This window comes from Cyanistes caeruleus, chromosome 26, assembly GCF_971803275.1.
Source record: "Cyanistes caeruleus chromosome 26, bCyaCae1.hap1.1, whole genome shotgun sequence".
NCBI lineage: Eukaryota > Metazoa > Chordata > Aves > Passeriformes > Paridae > Cyanistes > Cyanistes caeruleus.
Genome location: NC_141726.1, coordinates 5,934,874 through 5,957,081, shown reverse-complemented (window position 1 = coordinate 5,957,081; position 22,208 = coordinate 5,934,874). Strand labels below are relative to the sequence as shown.

Sequence of the window (22,208 nt, the reverse complement as noted above, 5' to 3'; positions counted from 1 at the left end):
GTGCTTTGAGCTTGTGAATATGTGCCAGCTCCCCTGGAGGCAGGCCTGCTGGAGACTGGGAGCCTTTGAGATTCTCCAGGGCAATAAAAATCTAACTGTATTTCCTTGTCTAATAAACAGAACAACAGAGAATCTTAAAGGACCTTCAGATCCATCCACGTTCAGGCCAGTGTAGTGTTGTCAGCCCTCTTTAGTTTGTTGCTTTAATAGACTTTAAAGTATGTCTCAATTGTTTCCTTATTGCTTGAAGTTCCCTTGGAAATGTCAGTTTCTGGTGGAACAAAGCGCTTTCTTCCTGGATGTTAAACTCAACCCTGACAAACTTGAAATGAGGAGTGGTTCCCTCCTTCTTTCCTTCTTTCTGAAAACAAGCTGGGAGACTGAATATGGTCTGATGTGGTTTATAAGGGTAATGTGGACACTTTAATATTGCAGGTAAATCTGCAGAAGACATATTTGGAGAGCTGTTTACTCAAGCCAACACCTTTGCCTCTCGGGTGAGCATTCTGGTCGAGAGAGTTGACCGCTTGCAAGTCAAAGTCACTCAGCTGGATCCCAAAGAGGAGGAAGGTAATGGAGTGGAGCACAGGCTGAGCGTGGTGAAGGTTCTCGTTGAGTCAGCGTGGTTGGTTCAGCACCGTAAACCCGGCGTCACACTGCCATGGGTGCTGGAATGTGTTCTCTGGAGCTAGGAGGGAATGTTTCCCTGCCTCCCAGTAGAGCACTTGTGGCCAGCCTTTTTGGCTTTGCTCTGCAGTGACTCTTCATGTGGGAACTTGCTCTCCAGCAGTTGGGTGGCAGTGGATGAGCTGCATGAGCTGCTTGAGCTGGGTCACAGGGGTTCCAAAGCCTATGGGCCACTCGAGGGAGAGCTGTGTAGATGGAGCAGCAGATCTTGGCAGCACGCTGGAGATTGGATGGGTTTCCCAAGGGATCTGTGGGAAAAGGAACCTGACCTTAAGAACTGCAAAGCATGCCAAGAACTCCAACTGAAATCAGATGTTCACTGCTTGGGCTTCAGTGTCATTGGCCTGGATCAAGCTGTTCTTCACTTGTTCTCTCCTCTTCCTTACAGTCTCCTTGCAAGGCATTAACACAAGGAAGGCCTTCAAAAGCTCCACCACTCAGGACCAGAAGCTCTTTGACAGAGATTCTCTACCTGTGCCTGTTCTCGAAACCTACAAGACCTGCAATACCCCTCCACCTCTCAACATCCTCTCACCTTACAGGTAAGGCTGCAATCCCAGCTTGTTCCCTTGCAGAGAAGAACCCCTTCCTCCCAGCCTGCTGGGGAGGTCCTTTCCCGTCCTGTGCTGAAGTAGCTGTTTCCACTGGGAAACTGAGCTGCTAAACAAATCCAGCAGAAAATCTCCATCCTTTGGATTATGTGAAACTTTGCTTTTGAGGTCATACAAATGAACGTAGATCTCTTTTCTTTTCTGCTGTCCCTTTTGTGAGTGCCGTGGGCCAGGCGTGGCTGGCACTGCAGAGCCGTGCTGGGTGTGCTGCAGATGAGGTGTTTTTCCTGTGCTCCTCCGTAGCTCAGTGGCTCCTTTCCAAAGAGCTGCAGTGTGAGATGCAGAGCATTCCCCTGGAGGTGGCTCTTGCCCAGGGTGGGTGCAGCAGGCTGCTGCTGCTGCTTCCTGTGGCCTCCAGTGCCTGGGCTGAGACATCAGGCTGGACCTATGCTGGCTGTGTAACCAGTCCCACTCTGATTCCATCTTGTAGAAGTAAAGGGGGTCAGAATCCAGACACTTATCCCACATCCATAAATACCTTCTGAGCAGGTAAAAAGTAATTACAGATAGCTGGAGGCAGCTGTCTCCTGCCAGACGCGGCTGCACTGCAAAGTGGGAGGAGAGGGAGTCTGTGTGTGCTCACTCAGGAGCTTCAAGGACGCTGCTGGTCTGATTTAGGGTTCCTGAGCTGGAGGAGGAGGTTTTTTCACACTGAAATACAGCACAAACAAAAGGGAGTTAAAGTGAGAGACCTGCTGCTGTCCTGGTGATTGTTCAGAGCAGCTGAGCTCTTCCAGTGCTGAGTAATGAAGGGTTTGTGTGAGGGCAAAAGGGACGGGACGTGGGACAGCTGGGATGACTGAGATGGGGGGTCTCTTCCTGTTCTGGAATGGGGGCCAGAGGCAAGAACAGTGCTTGTGACCATCTCACTGCACTTTTAAACTGCCGTCTGAGATTGTGCCTTGTGTTTCCTTCAGAGAAATGTGTGACTCGATCCTTGTCTGTGATTTTTTTCCTCTCCCTGTTCCAGGGATGATGGCAAGGAGGCACTTAAATTCTACACAGATCCTTCATATTTCTTCGACCTTTGGAAGGAGAAAATGCTTCAGGACACCAAGGATATCATGAAGGAAAAGCGGAAACATAGGGTGAGGAAGGGACGAATAGGACGTGGGAAGTGTTAATAAATATTGGACTCCAAATTTGCTATCCAAAATTCAGGTCTGCTCTTCTGGACTCCTATGGGATCAATTCAGTGAAGTTTGTATCTGGTTTACCCACATCCTTGTTAATTATAAAAAGAGAACCAAGATACCTCTAATTGGTTTTTCCAAATGCCACCGTCTTTGGGCCTTAATGTTAAATTATATCATAGCATAAGAGATGTAGTCTTAACATACTTTATTTAGCTTTTGAGCAACTGGAGTATTAAACATGAAAACATATTGTGATTCTTCAATGAAAAATGAAAAGGAGCGATTTAGGGTGTGTTAGAATTGTGAGTGAGGCCATCTAAAGCCCAGTTCTCTGCAGGCAAGTGTCCATATTGCACTCCAGAGCACTCAGGGTGAAGGTGAGACTTGGGCATCTCAACACAGAGGCCAAAACCTAAATTGATGTGGGAAACTGGGCTTTTACTCTGCCCTCAAGCTGCTTATGCCAGGGGGTGATGATGGCATCGTGTCTGGGCTGCACTGAGCAGCCTGATGTTGTCTGGCATTTTTTGTGTCGTCTGTGCTCCAGCTTTTTTATATAGACGATCTTTGCAGAGTGCAGCAATCAGGAAAGTAAACTAAAAATCCTCTTTGAGAATGTGTCTTCTTGTAACTGCTCCAGGTTTCTCCTGTCCCTCTCTATTCCCAGTGAATTTAAAGCAAAATAAAGCTTGTGTTTGATTCTTCCCCTCTCAGAAAGAGAAAAAGGAGAATCCTAACAGAGGAAATGTGAATCCACGGAAAATCAAAACCCGGAAAGAGGAGTGGGAGAAGCTGAAAATGGGACAAGAATTTGTCGAGTCAAAGGACAAGCACGGTCCTGCTGGGTAAGCAGGTCTGGGGCTGGGTGATTGGGATGCAGTTCACCCTGTGCTGCAGCTCCTCCGGATCCACAGATCAATACTGCCACTAATCAGATTCTCCAAAGTAAATCCATCTGCTGATTTAAAATTTGCCAAATAAATCAGGGAGCTGCACGGTTGGAGCAAGGTGGCAGGAACAGCTCAGGCTGCTCTCGCTGCCTGTGGGCACAGAGGTGTTGGGAGCTTTGGCTCTGCCCCACCACGGTGCCCTTCCCTCACACCCAGCTGAGGGTGGCATCTCAGTGCCATTGTGTGGTGGCTTTGTTACATTTCACAAATGGCTCTTCACACCCTTAAGTTGAAGCGGGGGCTGTCCCCATCCAAGTATTTCAAGCTACAGATCTCTCTTTAGCACTTCTGGCTTGGGAATTCATTTAACTTTTGACACCAGCAAGGCTGGAAGCAGACCGAATTCCCCACAATGCTCTTCTTCCTTGCAGCTTCCTTTCATATAAGAAAAAAATATCTCTTTAAATCACACTCTCCAGCTAAAAATAAAACTTGCTTTTAGTTTAATAAGAGAACAGGTTTGGTTTCTAGCAGGGGAATCGAGCAGCACAACAGCACCATTTTCTTGCTCCTCTCTTTTCTCATGTGAGTGTGTTCTTGCATTTGGATTCACTTGGGGTCCAGAGCCCCCAAAAATAGGGTGGCTCTCCCTCCCCACAGTGAAATGAGTCCACTGAAAGCATGAGTCTCTTTTCAGAACTATTCCAGTTTTGAATACTTGTTGTAATGGCACTGCAGTTTCCATTTTGACAGTCTGTTCTCGAGCTAATTTTTTGGCATCTTTGACTATCTCTGTTTTTGCCACTGGTAATACTCAGTGTAATGTCAAGTTCTTTTAAGTCCAACTTGGTCAAAACACTCTTAAGTGTCTTTACAAAATCAAGTGTTAAAAAAATTGCATTTATTCAGGTGTTTGCTTGTTTATTAAAAGATACACCCCTGCTGTTGTGGTGTGTGGCAGCTGTCAACAGGGCAGCAGCTGAGGAAATTTTAGCCAAAGAATTACACAGAGCAAATACATACAAGTGTATGTGGCTCTCCATGTAGAAGTCTTTGAGAAATGAAGGGGTTTTTTTTAATGATGTAAAATCATGGACTGATTTGGGTTGGAAAGGGCCTTAAAGTCCATCCAGTCCCACCCACTGCAGAGGGCAGGGACACCTTCCACTAGACCAGGTTGCTCCAAGCCCTGTCCAACCTGGCCTTGGACACTTCCAGAGATGGGGCAGCCACAGCTTCTCTGGGGAAAAAATGAACTTTAGACATTGCCTTGAGCTTTTTGAGCAAACTGGTTATCTTGGTTTTCCCAGGTACCCCTCCAACATGGTGTATCAGAACGGCAGCATCGGCTCCAACGAGAGCATGGATGGGAACTGCTACCCGCCACCACCACAGACTGACTCTATTGTGCCACCACCTCCCTCGTTCCCAGATGACAGCCTGCCTCCACCCCCGGTGGAATTTAGGTAAGCCTACGGGATCCCTTCTGTCACCAAGGAGTAGTAGGTGGTGTAAAAGGATGACATGAGACAGGCTGGGATAGTTCAGCAGAACTTCCTAATGGGCGTTGTATGGGAACCAGAATGCTCCTGTCTGGAAGGGAGTGCAGCTGCAGGCACAGGCAGCACAGCTCTCCATCAATCCCAGGCAGAAGGGGAAAACTAGAGCAGCTTCATTCCACAGCAGGGTCCCAGTGAATGGTGGTTTGGCTCCAGTGCTGTGGTTTTCCAATGCAGTTGTTCCATAGCGTGGACTTGGGTTCCTTATGTTCCATTTGGACAGCTCTCAGGCACATTGTGGGATTCTTGGGGGTGTCCTGTGCAGTGCCAGGGGTTGAACATGATGATCCTTGTGAGTCCCTTCCTACTCAGGATATTCCATGACAGAGCTTTGCAAAGAACAGCTTCTTTAACCTCTTTTACTCTGATCTGTGAGAAACACACGACGTGGATACTGGAGATGAGATGTATTTAAATTTCAAGGACTTGAGCACAGCAGCTGCCTCCTTCCCAGAGACTTGGGTGCAAGTTCAGGTCATTTACTTTGGATTGAATGAAATGGTGACTCCCAGGCACCTCCAGAGATGAGAGTTATGGTCCAGCAGTGGCTCAAGACGCAAAGGGTGAAACAAGAGTGGACTTTTTCTTTATAAAAAAGACATTAAAACAGAGTCAAGAGGAACAAGAGAAAGTCTGTCTGATAGACAGGGCTTCTTGGCTTCTCTCCATCTTATCCAAAGGCAGCAATGCTGCAGCAAAGGCTCTTCTGATGTGTCAGAGAGACCCAGCACTGCACTCTGCAGCCTGTGCCTCTCGGGCAGAGCAGACATGAGCTCTCAGATGAAGCTCTCACTGCCTTGTGCAATTGCTTAGATCTCTGCCCAACCCCACAGATCTCCCTCTCTGGTTTTATTTTGATGGTTGTTTTTTAGGAACCCTGGGAGGTAGATCTGATCTCCAGGGGTCTGTTTTGGATCAGCACTGTTAAAAATGGTGATGTTTTTGTGGCAAATGCACCTTATTTTTCTGTCTTGCCATGGAAGGAGGTCAGTGTGGGGCTTCCCTTGCCCAGGATGTCACACAGGCAGTGGAGTCCTGTGGGATGAACAAAGCCTCCACAATGGGAGATCCAGTCCCTCATGTGTTGGTGTTTTCCATAAGAACACGTTGGGTTCCCGTGTCCTCCCCTTAACTCCCCAGGGCGAGCTCTGGGAGCTGCCCTCCAGCCCCGAGCCGTGGGATGAGCCCTGGGATCCTGGGAGATCCGTTCCCAGCAGGTGTTCAGAGCACACCTCGTGCAGTTTATCCCGGCAGACACTCCTGATCCCTGGGTGGGCTGACCCCAGAGTCACCCAGGAGGGGTGATGGCAGGAGTGGGTGATGACTGGGGCCAGGAGGCTGCTCCCAACTCGGACGTGCCCGCCTGGCCTCTGAGGGAAGTGAGGAGGTGATGGAGCTGAGGTGGCTCGTGTTCTTGTCAGCCTGGGAGTGGGATGAGGACAGGACAGCATTCCTGCCATCCCTAGAAGCTTTCCTTTGTTCTGGAGGTGAAGGCCAAAAGAAACAGTGTGAGGGAACTAAAACCAAGGAGTGATGTCTCATGGAAACATCAGTTAAAGCTGGAACTTGGATTTTTTTGTCTGGACTGCAGCAAACACACATGATTTGCATTAACATGGAGACTGTACAGTCTGATCTGGCCTCAGGGCTAATTCCCTGTCTCTCTTGTTCTGTTGCCACAGTTATCCCGTAGACAACCAAAGAGGTTCTGGTTCCGGAGGGCCCAAACGATCCAGCCTGGTTAGCCCGAGCCACCCACCACCAGCTCCTCCCATCGGATCCCCCTTGGCAGCCAGGCCAGGCTTTGCTCCCCCTCCAGCTCCTCCTCCACCACCACCACTGATGGAGAACACCCCCCCTCCACCACCTCCCATGGGCTTCCCCTCCCCGGGACCGCCCCCGCCACCCTCGCCCCCTTCTTTCCCCCCTCACCCCGACTTTGCTGCCCCTCCGCCTCCCCCTCCTCCCCCAGCAGTCGATTACTCCAGCGTTCTCCCCGCTCTGCAGCCGGGCAGTGGCACCGCGCCACCCCCGCCGCCCCCCCCCCCTCCTCCAGGCCCACCTCCCCTGGCTTCCAGCGGCCTGGACGGGCCCCCACCCCCTCCTCCACCCTCCGACACCTCCACATCCAAGCCCAAGTCGTCCTTGCCTGCGGTCAGCGATGCCAGGAGTGATCTGCTTTCGGCTATTCGGCAAGGTAAGGTTGTGTTTCCGTGCCAGCATTCTCCTGTGCCTCTGGAAAACCCCTGGGAGTGTTATACTGCCTTGCTGTTCAAGGCTTGTCCCTTGTGGACCCTCCTCATCTGCCCACCCCCGTGAGCACCTTGCTGCGCTTTATGCTTCCCCCAGCACTTTTGGAGATGGCAGTGCTGGAATTGCTGTGATCCAGGTGTGGTGGGGAACGCACAGCAGTGAGGTTACCCTGTGGAGGGGCACAGAAGGGATTTGCTTCCCATTTCAGCTCCCCACCCAGCCCGTCCTGGCTGTCACCCATCGGTGTTAGCCCTGCACTCCCAGCCTGCCTCGCTCCGAGCACTGTGACAAGGGGAGATGGAAGTGTGACCAAGCCCTTAGCACGATCCCCTCCATTCCCTCTTCTCCACAGGCTTCCAGCTGCGCAAGGTGGAGGAGCAGCGGGAGCAGGAGAAGCGGGATGTTGTGGGGAACGACGTGGCCACGATCCTGTCGCGCCGCATCGCGGTGGAGTACAGCGACTCCGAGGACGACTCCTCCGAGTTCGACGAGGATGAATGGTCGGATTAGCCACGCTCCCATCCCCTCCTTTCCCTTCTCTCCTGGGTTCGCTTCTTACAGAATCAGGTGGCCAAACCTTGCACCACATCCTTTTTATCCTGTAACCAAAGATGTGCCAAGGGTTTTCAGACAACCAGCAGCATATCTCCCCTCTCCCTCCCCCTCCAGCTTTGGCAGGACTTTGTGCTCTGCCTTTCCAAAAAGTCTCCTCGTGGACACTGAGGATGCGGTGTTGGGATTTAGCTGGAGGGGGTGTAACGGTTGCTTATTTAAAAGAGAGCTAAACCTCCAGATTTTTGATGCCACCAGGCAGAACACATATAAACCCTCCATCCTGAGGGATTTTTAAAGTAAAGATGGATGATCCTGTTGTGGCCATGTGGCCTTTTGGATGAAGGACATTTTCAGCTGGTTTTCTCAGTGCAACAGCAGACAGTTGATCTGATGGCTCTTCCTTGCCAGTGAATACTGGTAGTGCTGCAAGAAAATGGGCTTTAAATGTCAGTTCTCTACTGCATCCCACTGTCAAATAATCAGGTTTTTGGCCATTTTTTCCCCCCTGACCCCTGAGTATTAATTCCAGATCACCCTGTGTGGGGTGCACTTCCCAGCTTCCAGGCTGCAGAGTGCCCTGGGTGCAGCGTAAGGAGGAGCTTCTTTTATTTTAGAAGCTGCCTTTACCTTCCTCAGATCTCCTGGACTGCCTTGCCAAGGGGAGACTTGCACAGAGGGATGTAAGACGAGGGCAGGATGCTTGCTCAGATTCCCACTCTTGGGAAAGCAGAGCCTCTGCCCCACTGAGACACATCTGTGCTCAGCTCTGAGCGGTGGCCAGACCTCGCCGGCTGATTTTCTCCAATTCATGCTGAGATAGTGTTTTCAAATTCCAAATCCAGTGCCTAAGACAAGGGAGATGGCTTGGGGCGGGTTCTCTGAACACCAGGCACTGTGGTGGTCTTTGGCCTGCCAGGGCAGTTTGAGAGGTGCTTTTTTTAGCAGGGTGACTGTACTTTTAACACGAGGAATTAAATGCTGGTATTGCCTTTGCTTCTTCTCCCTTCCCCCTAGGGAGGGGAGTTCATGTGCCTAAAAACATCTTGTGTGTGAACTGAGTTGCCCATCAGTTACATCAGACCTAACCTACCCTAATTTTGTTATTATAATTCATTAGTTAATTTTAAGAGAACATTTTTTCTCCTCACTAACCCTGTGAATTAATTCCCAGGCTGCTCACTATAGATCCAGTACTGGCAGGGGAAAATGGGGAATTTGAACTAGCTGACCTCGGTTTTATTGCTGTTTTATGTTACCTTACATAGAATATGAGCATATCTTGGAAATCTAACCCAGATACCCCTGATGTGTATTTTAATTTGGACATGACTCAGTAAGGGTCATGCAAAAAGCAATTCCAAAGTCATTTTGAGGTTGTGGGTCCAGCTGTTGTGGGATGTGTGTCCCACTAAGACCAACTCTTCCATCTTCTTGCCTTTCCTGAAGTATTTCACCAGCCTGTGCCTGTCTCTCTTCCCTGCCTCGCCTCCTTTAATGATGTTGCTGATACCTGGGACGCTGGGCCCTGCCCGAGGCTTGCTGGAAATCCTTCTTGGGAGTTGATTGATGGCTTCGGCTTGTGCCATCGAGCTGTTGCTGAATGTGTGTGTGTGTGTGTGTGCGTGTGCGCTGTGTGGGTGTGTGTGCGTGCACTGTGTGTGTGTCTGTGTGTGTGCACTGTGTGTGTGTGTGTGTGTGTTAATCTTGGCCAGGGCAGAGATGGGCTGGAGGATCCAGCTGGGAGCAGGGGGACCGCAGGGATTGCCTGGACGGCTGCGCCGTTGGGTTCTGTGTGCAGGCAGGACGTGGAGGGCGTGGGCAGCCAGGCTCCCCGATGGGCTGGGAACATCTGAGCAGCACCAGTGCCAGGTTCTGGAAGAGAGAACAAACCCCCGGAGTGCAGGTGAGCCGTGGTGCAGTGCAAACACTTGGAAATGCAGAGGGAGGGTTGCTGCAAGCTGGGTGAGGGGATGAGAGAGGCACTGCCTCGTTCTGCTCTCTCTGAGCATCCTCCTCTGGCTGCTCTGAGAGAAGCTTCCTGGAAGAGCAGGCCCTGAGCTAACCCAGCCTAACAGCAGCACCACACAGGGAACGAGGAGCCTGCAAATGCCAAACCTGGCTAAATCTGAGACTGCCTTAACTAGACTTAGCCCTTGTTGGGAAAGGGGAGCGAGTCTTCCTGTGGCCTGAAATACCAAAAAGTGCCCCAGTCCCTGAGCCACAGTGGATGGTGTGTGAGGCAGGGCCATGCCTGGAGCCCTGGGGACACGTCCCTCCCCTCGGCCTGCTGCTCAGAGATGCTGCTGTGGGCACGGCAGGATGGAGGCAGCTCCTCTGGCCTGCAGGCAGCGGGAGGGACGCTGCCTTGCCCCTGCAAGCCTGCTGGAAGCACCCTCTGCTCCCGAATCCCATCCCAGGGCAGGAATCCAACCTGCAGGATCCTGAACAGAAGGGTTGTGGACAGGTAGGGGAGGTTGGTTGTTGGAGTGTTTTTAAATCTCCTTTGATTGCTGCTTTTTTTCCTTTTTTTCCCCTAAATTTCTGATTGCCAAGCAGGCTTTGTGTGGAGATCCCTGGGAAACAGCTGCTCTAGAGAGGGACCATCTCTGAGCTTGGTTGCAAAATCGCAGAGCTCTGGGCCACCAAGTGAGCTCAATGTTTTTGAAAGCAGTAGGGGAGGAGGAGAGGTGCCAAAACCAACCTTTACAAGACAGAGCAGCTATGCTGGAAGTGCAGGGCTGCCCCACCATCTCTGCCCTCGTGTCGTGGGCTCTTACTCCTTCCTCCCCTTCTGTGGGGCTGGGGTGAACCTCAAGCACTTCCCGAAGGCCGGGGCTGCTGCTCGCCCTCGCAGCCATTTCACCCATCCTGGCGCTGGCTCGGGGCTGTGAGTCCTTCCCTTCCCTTCCCTTCCCTTCCCTGGTTAAACATTCTCTCAGTGTCCTCGGCCGCGGTGCTTGGCTGCTGCTCCCGGCAGCCTCTCCCCCGCCGCCCCCCTTCCCTGCCTGGGAAAGCCTGGGCCCGGCTCCCCGGGCTCAGCCCGCAGCCGGTGACCTTCACCGCTTCTCCTCTCCTTATCAGAGCCAGGGAGGGGCTCCCCGAGGTCCCAGATGGCTGAGGAGTCGTGCAGAGTGTCATTTCAGGGAAAGGGTAGATGGGATTTTGTATTTTTTTGCGGAACGTGAACTTATTTAACGTGTTTCTTTTGGAAGTCCCTGCCCTGGAGGGGCTCTGGGACAGAGCTGCCTGGCAGGGCAGATGCAGCTGCCCCGGGTCAGGTTTCACTGCTCTTGGATTTCGGGGGTGCTTTCTTCTCTTCCTTTTTAAACAAAGCCTTGAAGTGGAAGTGGATCTGATGTTTTTATTACTGTATTAACATTCATTTTAATTCACTTCAGAAACTAACCCATTTTTCTTCCTGATTATAATGTCATAGAATTAGACAAGCTGTAACCCCTCCTGAAGTGCCTTATTTTCCTACATGATATAAATATATTTATAAGAGTAATTATTCCACTTGTATCTTAGGGGTTTATTGCTGAGCAGGAGATAAGGTGGGAGAGGAGGGATGGGAAGTGCCCTCCACGGACCCAGCCAGCCTGGGGGTCGGAAAGGCAGCGTTTGATGGATACTCTCAGGGTCCAGGGGGTTCCTCACTTCAGACCAAAGGAGTTTCAGCAGTGAAACTTTGCTTAGAAAGAAGAAAAAAGGACAAAAGCCCCAAACTTGTGAGCAAAATACTGTAGATTTGTCCGTTTTTTTTTTACCCCAGCAAAATAAACACTGATGGCCAGACTCTGCAGGGAGGCAGTGGCTGTGGGGGATCAGAGCCTGCCCCTGGTCCATACTTGCACATCCCAGTGCAGATTCCCTGCCTCCTGTATTCCTGTGTAATGACTGTGCTTTTCCCTGTCGGTTGCTGTATAAGCCAGATTTCCTGCTGCTTTGTTTTGTTGTTTTTAATAATCAGCTCAGTAACCCCTGGATGAAGATCCCAACTGCAAATATTTTGTAAGGTACATGTATAAAAAAAAAAATTAATAATTTTTTTGATTCTTTTTTAAAACTTGATAAAACCTTTCTATCCAGTCGGTGCCTGTGTGTGTTACTGTGGGGGGTGTGAGCCTGGCACGGGCTGCGGTGGCTTTGTGTGTGGCTTGGAGTCATGGAAGGGTTTGGGCTGGAAGGGACCTTAAATCCCATCTCACTCCATGGGCAGGGACACCTTCCACTATCCCAGGCTGCTCCAAGCCCCATCCAGCCTGGCCTGGGACACTCCGGGGCTGGGCAGTCACAGCTGCTCTGGGCAGACCTGGCTCATTCCTGGGAGCTGCGGGGCCATGCCTGGCCTTGTGTCCTCAGTGCAGCTGCCAGGGGGGGCTCTGGGGAGCCCAGTGTCTGTGGGGGTGCCCAGGCACAGGCTGGGGAGAGCTGGTGCAGCCCGAGCTGTCCGGCACACACCATGGGCACAGACACATCTCCCATCCCGGGGTGGGCTGGGGGCTGGTAACAGTGGGAAGTTGAGGGTCACAGCACCAAGGAAGCCCCATCCAGAAGCAGCCTGCAGCCTCCCTGCAGCACTCCCTGCCACAGGAAATGAACCTGGGCTCCATCTTGCAGAGCAGAGTTGCTGCAGCTGTGCTGGGAAGGGGCTGCTGCAGCTTTTTGCCTCCATTTTGCAGCTCCGGGTCCCTTGTGCATTGACTGTGCCTGGCAGCGGTGGCTGCTGGCCCTGAGCTCAGGTGCCTCGTCTGGCCTCGGTCCATGGGGCTCTGTTTTCTTGCTGCTTGGTGAAAAGCAACAAAAGGCTCTGTCCCTGCTGCTCCTCGTCCCTGCTTTTACCGCGGGCTTTGCTCTGCCAAATTCCCTTGGCTTTAGGAGACACCGGTGCCTCGCTCCGCAGTGCTGTGCCTTTCTTGGCTGACAATGGTCCCTGGCTGCAAAACCTCATTAGATTAATTGGCCTTGCCAGCTCCTGAACAAGCAAGGCCTTTAGTCGTGCTGGGGCGCAGAGGGCAGGGGAAGGAGGGAGCTCTGGGGCTTCCACAGTCCCTCGAGCTGCATGTCCCAGCTCTTTGCTCCAGCTGCAGCCTGGGAGGAGCATCTGGAGCTCCCGGCTGCCTTTGTATGGGTGCGGCTGTGGCCAGGTGCTGCCTCTGCTGTTCTGGGGGGCAGGACAACATGTGGCCTTGTGCTGTTGGAGTGACAGCCCTTGGAAGTCATCATCAGAGTTTGGGGGGGTGTTGGTGAGTTTTGTGCTGGTTTAACCCCCTAAACAACAGGGAGATCTTAGTCCCAGATCTGCTTTCCGGGGTAACCCGCAGGGCCCTGTGCCTCCCCCCTCCACGGAGCCGGGGAGCTCCTGGAGCCTGAGCTCAGTGCAGGGAGGAGAAGCCCAGCAGTGATGGGTTGTGTGAACCCCAGCACTTTGCTGCCACAGCTGGGGCAGTGTCTCTACAGCTCCACAGCCTTGGCACACAGGCCTTGGCCCCGGCCTTTGATCCCTCTCCGTGCCCGTCTCTTCCTCACTCGGCTCAGGATCACAGCTGGCCACGCTGCGGCTTCACAGGAGCCCTCGTCTCCAAAGACCTATTTCATTTTCTCCTTCAAGGTGGTGGTGGCAACACCCAGAAGATGCTGCCGGCTGCCTTGGACGAGTGGGCTGCGTGTCCTTTCCACCACTGACGTCAGCTTCTCTCCCTTAATTCCCCCTCTGGGACCGAAGCAAGTGCAGGCGCTGCCAGCTCGGATCAGCGTTAACAGCCTGCTCTCCCAGTGTGTGGCAGCGCTCCACCGTGCCAATGTCACCCCCGGCTCGCGCTGCTGTCCCTGGCCAAGCAGCCATGGGTGGTGGGAGAGAACTACCCTCTTCCAGTACCCTGGGAAGGGCCCGGTGCCAGCAGAAAGTCCCCATTCCTCACACGTAGGTGTGCTGAGATGGCAGCTCAGCCCCTCAGAAATGGCTGACTCCTCTCTCTCGCTCTCCCGCTGCCTGGTGGGTTTTTTCTCTCCTCCTCCCTGCCTTTGCCGTTGCCTACGCGGTTGTGTGGGGAAGGCAATCGGCTCCCGTGCTGCGGATGGCTTTATCTGTAACTCTTCCATCTGCTCACAGCAGCTCACAAATAACCACGGGGTGCCAGAGGAATTATGTTATTTGGAGCTCAAGTTTCTGCAGTCTGGCAGGGCAGCAGCTCTGCGCCGGGCTCAGCCGCTCTGCAAAGGCCAGTGCCGGCACGGCCAGGGCTTAAGGCAGGAGCTGGGGATGTGGCCAGGGCTGAGTTACCCTCCCCATCCATTTAGACAAAGCCCCAGCCCTGAGCCAGCATGGGAGCCGGGTCCTCTGGGAGCTTCCTGTGGAGAGCAGAGAGTCCTGCTGGCCCCGGGCCCCTGCACAGCCGGGGGCTCGTGGCACGAAGCCGCCTTCTGCATGGCATGAGGCAACAGGGATGAAATGGGAGGCTGCTGAGCCCCTCTCCTTGAACTTTGCTGTTTCCCACCAAGCACAGCCCTTTCAGAGAGACTTCCCTCCCTGGGAAGCACCATCCGATGCCTCCAGAGCCGTGGCTGTGGTGGTGGCTGGGGATGATGCTCGAGGCCGAGCTGTGCCGGGAAATGCCTCCCACTGCCTCCGGCATTTGGTAAAACACTTACAGCAGGGCTGTGTTTTCTTCATTTCCTGCCTGCTCCCGCTTCCAAGGAGACAAAATCCCCCAAGCCAGGGCTGAGGTTTCTCATTTAAATGTAACCCAGGCCCATAACTGGAGCTGCCAGCCCACCCCATGGCCCGGCTGTACCAGAGTGGTGCAGGAGGAGGGATGGCAGGACCCGTGGTCCCATCTTGAGCGCTGCAGTAAGGCACTGGGAGCAGACACCCATCCCTGGGATGGGCTGTGGGGAAGGGCAGCTCTTGGCTGTGCTCCAGGCAGGGCACTTGGGGTGCCAGGGGGAGGTTTTGGGGTTGCAGCAACCTCTTCCCTCCTCCAATCTGGCAAAACCCAGGTGATTTTTGCACCAGGGCTGGAGCAGAGGCTCCAGAGCGGATGGTTTGGGGCCAGCCCTGGCTCTGTTGTGGGTGCTGCCAGCTCTCTCACCTGCACGGTGGCCAAGGGCAAGTGCTTGGAGCCAGATCTGGGCCCCGCTGCTGCCAGCAGGGCCAGGGCTGCTCAGAGCAGAGAAGGGGAGCAAACCCCAGCTGCCCCCTCCACCTGCACTGCAGCACGTGCAGGCCTTGGAGGCAGGAGCTGCCTGTGCTTGCGGCATCTGCTGGGAGCCTGGGAAGGGCTGGCCCTGCCAGATGTGTGAGCACAGCTGGGGTGAGGCTGTGCCCACGTCTCTTAGCTCATATTTTAATCCCAAAGTTGGGCTGTTGATCCCCCCCGAGCCTCTCCTGCACATCCCTGGCATGGGGGTGGCTGCTCAGCACTCTGGCGCCTTCTTGGATGGATTTGACTCTTTTTTATTGCTTCACTTTCTGCCTCTTTCTCCACCAAAAAAGGGAGCCCTGCTGTATCTCCCCACCCGTGCTGCCTGCTCCATCATCCCCCGAAGGCCTGGAGCAGCTGGGAATGTCTCTGGACTTGCTGGAGCGCTGGGAGAGCGACCAGCACTGGCAGGGCTGGGCTGGGGGCTTCCTCCAGCTCGAGTTCCCCATGAGCTTCCTTCATCCATCCTGACAGCAGGGAACCGGACACAGGTAGGAGCCAAAGGTGCATTTCCCACCTGGGAAGGGGGCACAGGGAGCTGGGCAATGGCCACTGCAGGGGGATCCACAGCAGGGGATGGGTGACATTGTCAGCCCGGTGCTCACAAGGATTCAGTGGGGGCTCAGCTCCCACAGCTCCCGAATTTCTGGTCCAGGGGAAGCAGCCTTGGCCTGAGTTGTGATTGTTTTTAATGCCACCTTGTCACTGTGGGTCCCCACAGCTCCTGAGCCCTCTGCATGCCCCCAGTCAATCGAGGAAGCTCATCAGCAATGGCACAGCCCTGCCAGGAGCTGGGGAAGGGGGCTGCAGCCCTGTGCCCACCCCAGCGCCGGCTGTGCTGCGTGGGAGCCTGAGGAGGGGCTCCAGCAGAGCTGGATGGTGCTTGCTGCCTTTGTGCCATGCACAGTCTGGTGTGTCACCCTGTCCCCAGGGGAAGTGACAGGGACCCCAGGGAACGGGAGGAGCTGGATGGGTTTGCACACCATAGAGAAGCTCCCTCTGAAGACATCAGCAGGGGAGGCACGAGGGAGAGAAAAGCTGTTTCAGCTGCCATGTGATGTTGACATAAGAATCACCAGGTAAAAACTGCCCCTGAATACAGCAGAGCTGGGAATTACGGGATTTTTCACTGCTGGGGGAGGCAGGCTCGGGAATTATCTCCTGAGGGTGCTCAGCTGAGCCCTGGGGTAGAATAAACACCTCCAGCCTCCGGCTTAACCTTGGTGGGGACAAGGGGAGCCCAAAACTGCCCAGCACTGAGCCAAGCCCTGGGAGAGCAGGAGACAATCTGTGGTCTCAGCCCCATCTCCCCTCATCACCTGCTAACGCAGCCGCTCGCCGGCGCCCAGCCGAGGGAAATGTTCATTTCCTTTGCAATAAACAGCCCCAGCCCTCGGGGCTGCCACCAGCTCCCCGAGCCCAAGGTGAGGCGGAGCCGGGGGGGCCGCACCCATCCCACACCCATCCCGCACACACCCCGCACCCATCCCGCATACATCCCGCACCCATCACATCCCGCACCCATCCCGCACCCATCACACCCCGCACCCATCACATCCCGCACACATCACACCCCGCACCCATCACACCCCGCACCCATCACACCCCGCACCCATCACATCCCGCACACATCACACCCCGCACACATCACATCCCGCACCCATCCCACACACATCCCGCACCCATCACATCCCGCACCCATCACACCCCGCACCCATCACATCCCGCACACATCACACCCCGCACACATCACATCCCGCACCCATCCCACACACATCCCGCACCCATCACATCCCGCACACATCACACCCCGCACCCATCACACCCCGCACACATCACACCCCGCACACATCCCGCACCCATCACATCCCGCACCCATCACACCCCGCACCCATCACACCCCGCACACAACACACCCCGCACACATCCCGCACACATCCCGCACCCATCACACCCCGCACCCATCACACCCCGCACACATCCCGCACACATCACACCCCGCACCCATCACATCCCGCACCCATCACATCCCGCACCCATCACACCCCGCACACATCCCGCACCCATCACATCCCGCACACATCACATCCCGCACACATCCCGCACACATCACATCCCGCACACATCCCGCACACATCACACCCCGCACCCATCACATCCCGCACACATCCCGCACACATCACATCCCGCACACATCCCGCACCCATCACATCCCGCACCCATCACACCCCGCACCCATCACATCCCGCACCCATCACACCCCGCACACATCACATCCCGCACACATCCCGCACACATCACATCCCGCACACATCCCGCACCCATCACATCCCGCACCCATCACATCCCGCACACATCACATCCCGCACCCATCACACCCCGCACCCATCACATCCCGCACACATCCCGCACCCATCACATCCCGCACACATCACATCCCGCACACATCACATCCCGCACACATCACACCTCGCACCCATCACACCCCGCACACATCCCGCACCCATCACATCCCGCACCCATCACACCTCGCACCCATCACACCCCGCACACATCACACCCCGCACACAACACATCCCGCACACATCACATCCCGCACCCATCACATCCCGCACACATCACATCCCGCACACATCACACCCCGCACACATCCCGCACACATCCCGCACACACCCCGCACACATCACATCCCGCACCCATCACATCCCACACACATCACACCCCGCACACATCCCGCACACATCCCGCACACACCCCGCACACATCACACCCCGCACCCATCACACCCCGCACACATCACACCCCGCACCCATCACATCCCGCACCCATCACACCTCGCACCCATCACACCCCGCACACATCCCGCACCCATCACATCCCGCACCCATCACACCCCGCACCCATCACATCCCGCACCCATCACATCCCGCACACATCCCGCACACATCACACCCCGCACACATCACACCCCGCACCCATCACATCCCGCACCCATCACATCCCGCACACATCCCGCACACATCCCGCACCCATCACATCCCGCACACATCACATCCCGCACACATCACATCCCGCACCCATCACACCCCGCACACATCACATCCCGCACACATCACATCCCGCACACATCACACCCCGCACACATCCCGCACCCATCACATCCCGCACCCATCACATCCCGCACACATCCCGCACTCATCACACCCCGCACCCATCACACCCCGCACCCATCACACCCCGCACCCATCACACCCCGCACCCATCACATCCCGCACACATCACATCCCGCACACATCACATCCCGCACACATCACATCCCGCACACATCCCGCACCCATCACACCCCGCACCCATCACATCCCGCACACATCACACCCCGCACCCATCACACCCCGCACCCATCACATCCCGCACCCATCACACCCCGCACACATCACATCCCGCACCCATCACATCCCGCACACATCACATCCCGCACCCATCACATCCCGCACACATCACACCCCGCACCCATCACATCCCGCACACACCCCGCACCCATCACATCCCGCACACATCACATCCCGCACCCATCACACCCCGCACCCATCACATCCCGCACACACCCCGCACCCATCACATCCCGCACACATCCCGCACCCATCACACCCCGCACCCATCACACCCCGCACACGTCCCGTACACATCCTGCACACATCACACCCCGCACACATCCCGCACATATCCCGGGCTCCGGCTGCTTCCCAGCCCTGGGCTCTGCCGCGTCTGCGGACGCACGAACGCCTGGGAGAAACCTGGGCAGGGCACGGGGGGCTGTGGGGGCGCGCACGCTGCTACCGGAGGGGCTGCGCTGCCCTAATTAGCTCTGTCATCATTAACCCCGCCTTCCCTGCCACCGGTGGGCAGCTGGGGCAGCAGGGACGGGTGTCCGGATGTGAGCAGGGACTTCTGGAGCCTGGCAGTGTCGGTGTGGGGGTGCTGGGCACGATCCCCCCGTGCCCCCTTCACCAGGAAAGGGTCTGGGGTTCAGCGGTGGGGGCAGAGATGTCGTTCCTGCCGGATGGACGGCCCAGGCTGCGACCCCTCGGAGGGACGGTGGGAGCGAGTCCTCGGCATCCCCGGGTGGGGGGACACAGGGTCAGATGTCACCAGCAGAGCTGGATGCAGCCCCTGGGCCTGCTGGGGCTGTGAGGATGAGGATGGTCAGGGGCCTCAGTGCGGCTCCCCCCGGGCCAGCTCCTGCTAACAGGATGTGATGGGTGGGGGAAGCGCTGTCACTCGGCATCTCTTATCCGGGAGCAGGGAAACGCAGCAGGGGGATGGCCCTGATGGGACTCGGGAACATCAGCCTTCTCTGCCCCCTCGGGAAACGCATCCCACCCCCTCCCCAGCATCAAACAAACGCACCTCGTACCACAAATTAATTTATTCCCCTACCAGAGCTGTAAACAAGAAGCAGCCCCGCCACCCTGACCCACTGAGAGGTCCCCATCCCCGGGGGTCCCCATCCCCGGGGGTCCCCTCGCCTTTCGCATCCATCTCCCCAGCCCAGAAATGTGCAAATCCAACCCCGGTGCAAAGAAAGGCTTTGGCAGGGGGAGCCCTGGGTGCCGTGAGGGGGGAGGCAGCACACAGAGGACCCCAAAACTTGTGGGTTCGGGGGCGCAGAGCCTCCGGCATCCCCCCCTCCTGAAGGCAGCGAGCACTAGAGGGCAGCAGGGCCCAGCGCTGGGCGGCGGGAGGGAGGCATGGAAATCAAATTAAATAATAATTCAAATGCCAATAAATAAATAAATGGATGGATGGCTGGAAGAAAGGGGGGAGGGGGTTGAGTCCCTCCTCCTCTGACAACGAGTCTCTCCTCCCCTTCCCCAAATGTATAAAATATATTTTCTCTGAGGTAAATAACGAGATTGTGGAAAAAAAAAAAAAAGAGGGGATGAACATTCCTGGTGTTTCCCCACCCTTAAAAAAAATAAAGCATCATAAATAGTTTTAAAGAAAATATGAGGATCACCCCCCCTCTCTCACACACATAAATATAGATTATATTATGAATAAAAAATACGTTTTTCTCTCTTTTCAAAAAGTAGTGGAAAAATAGAGGAAAAGAAGGGGTTGTGCCCAAAAAGGATGAGGCTGGGAAGAGCTGCTCGATTCCAAGAGCTCCTGCAATGTGCCTCTGGGAATGAAAAGGGGGAATCAAAGCAAATCTCCGACTGCAACCGGTGAGTGGAAGATGCGGGGGGGCAGGTCAGACGTCACTGGGGGAGCGGGAGCGGAAAGGCAGCGTGGAGGAGAAGCAGCCGCAGCACACGGCCCACAGCACTTTCTGGATCTCCTGGTTCCTGAAGGCGTAAATGACGGGATTGAGCATGGAGTTGTAGGTGGCAGGGAGCAAGGTGACGTAGGTGTAGAGGGCCGGGGAGCTGTCATCGCCCAGCAGCCCGTAGACGGCGAAGGGCAGCCAGCAGGACGCGAAGGTGCCCAGGATGACGGCCAGGGTGGCGATGCCCTTGCGGGTGGTATCGTAGTGGGAGCTGGCCAAGAAGTGCCTCTGGACGGCGATCTGGTGCGCGTGCCGGCACACGATCCTACAGATCTGCACGTACAGCTGCAGCATCGCCGCGAACACCGCCAAGAAGGAGACGGACAGGATGATGAGGTGGCTCTTGGTCAGCGGCCTGACGATGCTGCAGGCGGAGGGCTCCTTCAGGCAGTTCCAGCCCATGACGGGCAGCAGCCCGTAGCAGATGGAGGCTCCCCAGGTGAGGATCAACATGATGTAAGTCCTGGTGACCGTCCTCTCCGAGTAGTAGGTGAGGGCGTTGTAGAGGGACAGGTAGCGGTCGATGGTGATGGTCAGCAGGCTGCTGACGCTGGCCGTGAAGGAGGTGACCAGGAGCCCCACAGTGAGCAGGCTGACCGCCTCTGACGGAATCAAGTACACAAAGGCAAAGTGCAGGATCAACCCCAAGCCTGCCAGGAGGTCGGCTGTGGCCAAGCTGCCGATCAGGAGGAACATTGGGGCGCGGAAAGCCGGGGTGTAGAAGATGACCACCACCACAATGGCGTTCTCACAGGAGATGATGGTCCCCGAGATGCAGAGCACAACGTCCCACAGGTTCAAGGCGAGGGGCTGCACCACAGACTCCAGATCCAAGGAGCTGCCACTGCCGTTCCTGGCTGAGAACCAGCCTTGCTGGCCTTCGCTGGAGTTGGGGGGCTCTTTCTCCATCATGATGGCCGAGGGTGACCTGCAAGAGCAGCCCCTCAGCACCTGCTGTCCACGAGCTGCCCCTGTGCCGCCCAGACGGGACAGTACTGCCTGCCTCCAAAAGTTGTCTTCAGGAGCGTGGGCAGAGCAGCGTAGGTTGAGAGAGTGCTCGTTGTTTGCTCCGAGGAGATTCTTCTGGACGAGATGGTTTAGTTTTAAAATAAACAGGTGAATAAAGGGGACGGAACACACACACACACACACACAACACCCCTGCTCCTGCCTGCCTTAGCTGCTGGGGGTTGGGCACTGCATGATTTTGATGGATAAATCCAGGGGAGCAGGACTGGCAGTGGAAAACACCATCCCCCGGGAGGAGTTGGGGGCCAAAGTGAGGGGATCCCAAGCAGCAGCTAAGGGGGGCGACCCTGCCCCCCCCCCAGTCAGCAACCCCAGGGGGAGCAGACACCCTCCTATCCCCACTATGGCATCCCTCCTTACCTTGAGGGTCTGCCTCTCCCCGGGCGGGCAGCACAACTCCTGAACGGGCTTTGGGGGGCACGGCCGCCCCTCGCCCCCCTCCTCATAGCGCGGCGCTCCGCCAGAGCGGGCTCCCCCCTCCGCCGGGGTCCCCCCCGTGCCGGGCACTCACCTGCCGGGATGCCGGGCCCGGGCTGCGTTGGGCTGCCCGGCTGGGGCCCCGCTGCCATGGGCGCCGCCGAGTTATAGCGGCCGAGCGGGGCCGGGGGGGTCCGGGGGGCTCGGGGTGACTCACGGCCCCCCGGCCCCGCTCGCCCCGCTGTGACGTCAATGGCGCGCCGGAGCCAATCAGCGTCCGGGCGGGCAGCGCGGGAGCGCGCGCGCCGCATAGTAATAGCAGCTCATTCATAAAAACAGCGCCCCGCGCCCCGCCCACGCCGCTCCGCGCCCCCCCAGACCCCCGCCCGGGGACCCCCGGCAGCCCGCTGTGCGGAGCCTGAGTCGCCCCTGTCCCCGCAATGCGGAGTTCGGGGGCTCCGCTGTGGAGGGGGCGGGAGGAGTTTGGGGGGACCTAGGGTGGTCGAGGATGGGTCCTGTCCTGCCCCCGCACAGCCGGGG

At 56.0% G+C, this 22,208-nt stretch overlaps 2 protein-coding genes across 6 annotated transcripts in view; one reads left to right on the top strand and one right to left on the bottom strand.

Annotated features, from left to right (window-relative positions):
* WASF2 (WASP family member 2) overlaps nt 1-11,779 on the top strand; it is a 31,695-nt gene extending 19,916 nt beyond the window's left edge. For all 4 annotated transcript variants that reach the window (XM_086863699.1, XM_086863697.1, XM_086863698.1 and 1 more), the window contains 7 exons: nt 436-570; nt 1,076-1,229; nt 2,269-2,386; nt 3,149-3,279; nt 4,635-4,790; nt 6,566-7,080; nt 7,489-11,779. In XM_086863699.1, coding sequence (XP_086719825.1) covers nt 436-570; nt 1,076-1,229; nt 2,269-2,386; nt 3,149-3,279; nt 4,635-4,790; nt 6,566-7,080; nt 7,489-7,646 — 1,367 coding nt within the window. In that variant the 3' untranslated portion in view covers nt 7,647-11,779. The remainder of the gene's footprint in view (nt 1-435; nt 571-1,075; nt 1,230-2,268; nt 2,387-3,148; nt 3,280-4,634; nt 4,791-6,565; nt 7,081-7,488) is intronic.
* A 7,525-nt stretch (nt 11,780-19,304) lies between these two features.
* On the bottom strand, nt 19,305-21,908 carry GPR3 (G protein-coupled receptor 3). Of its 2 annotated transcripts, none has more exons than XM_086863402.1 (2): nt 21,763-21,908; nt 19,305-21,305 (listed from the first exon to the last, which is right to left on the bottom strand). In XM_086863402.1, exon 2 carries the CDS (start codon nt 21,132-21,134, stop codon nt 20,148-20,150), a length of 987 nt encoding a protein of 328 aa, XP_086719528.1. In that variant the 5' UTR covers nt 21,135-21,305; nt 21,763-21,908; the 3' UTR covers nt 19,305-20,147. The 2 variants fall into 2 exon arrangements, with proteins under 2 accessions (XP_086719528.1, XP_086719529.1); XM_086863403.1 differs by having other exon boundaries at nt 20,058-21,302; nt 21,763-21,851.
* Between the last annotated feature and the right edge of the window lie 300 nt (nt 21,909-22,208).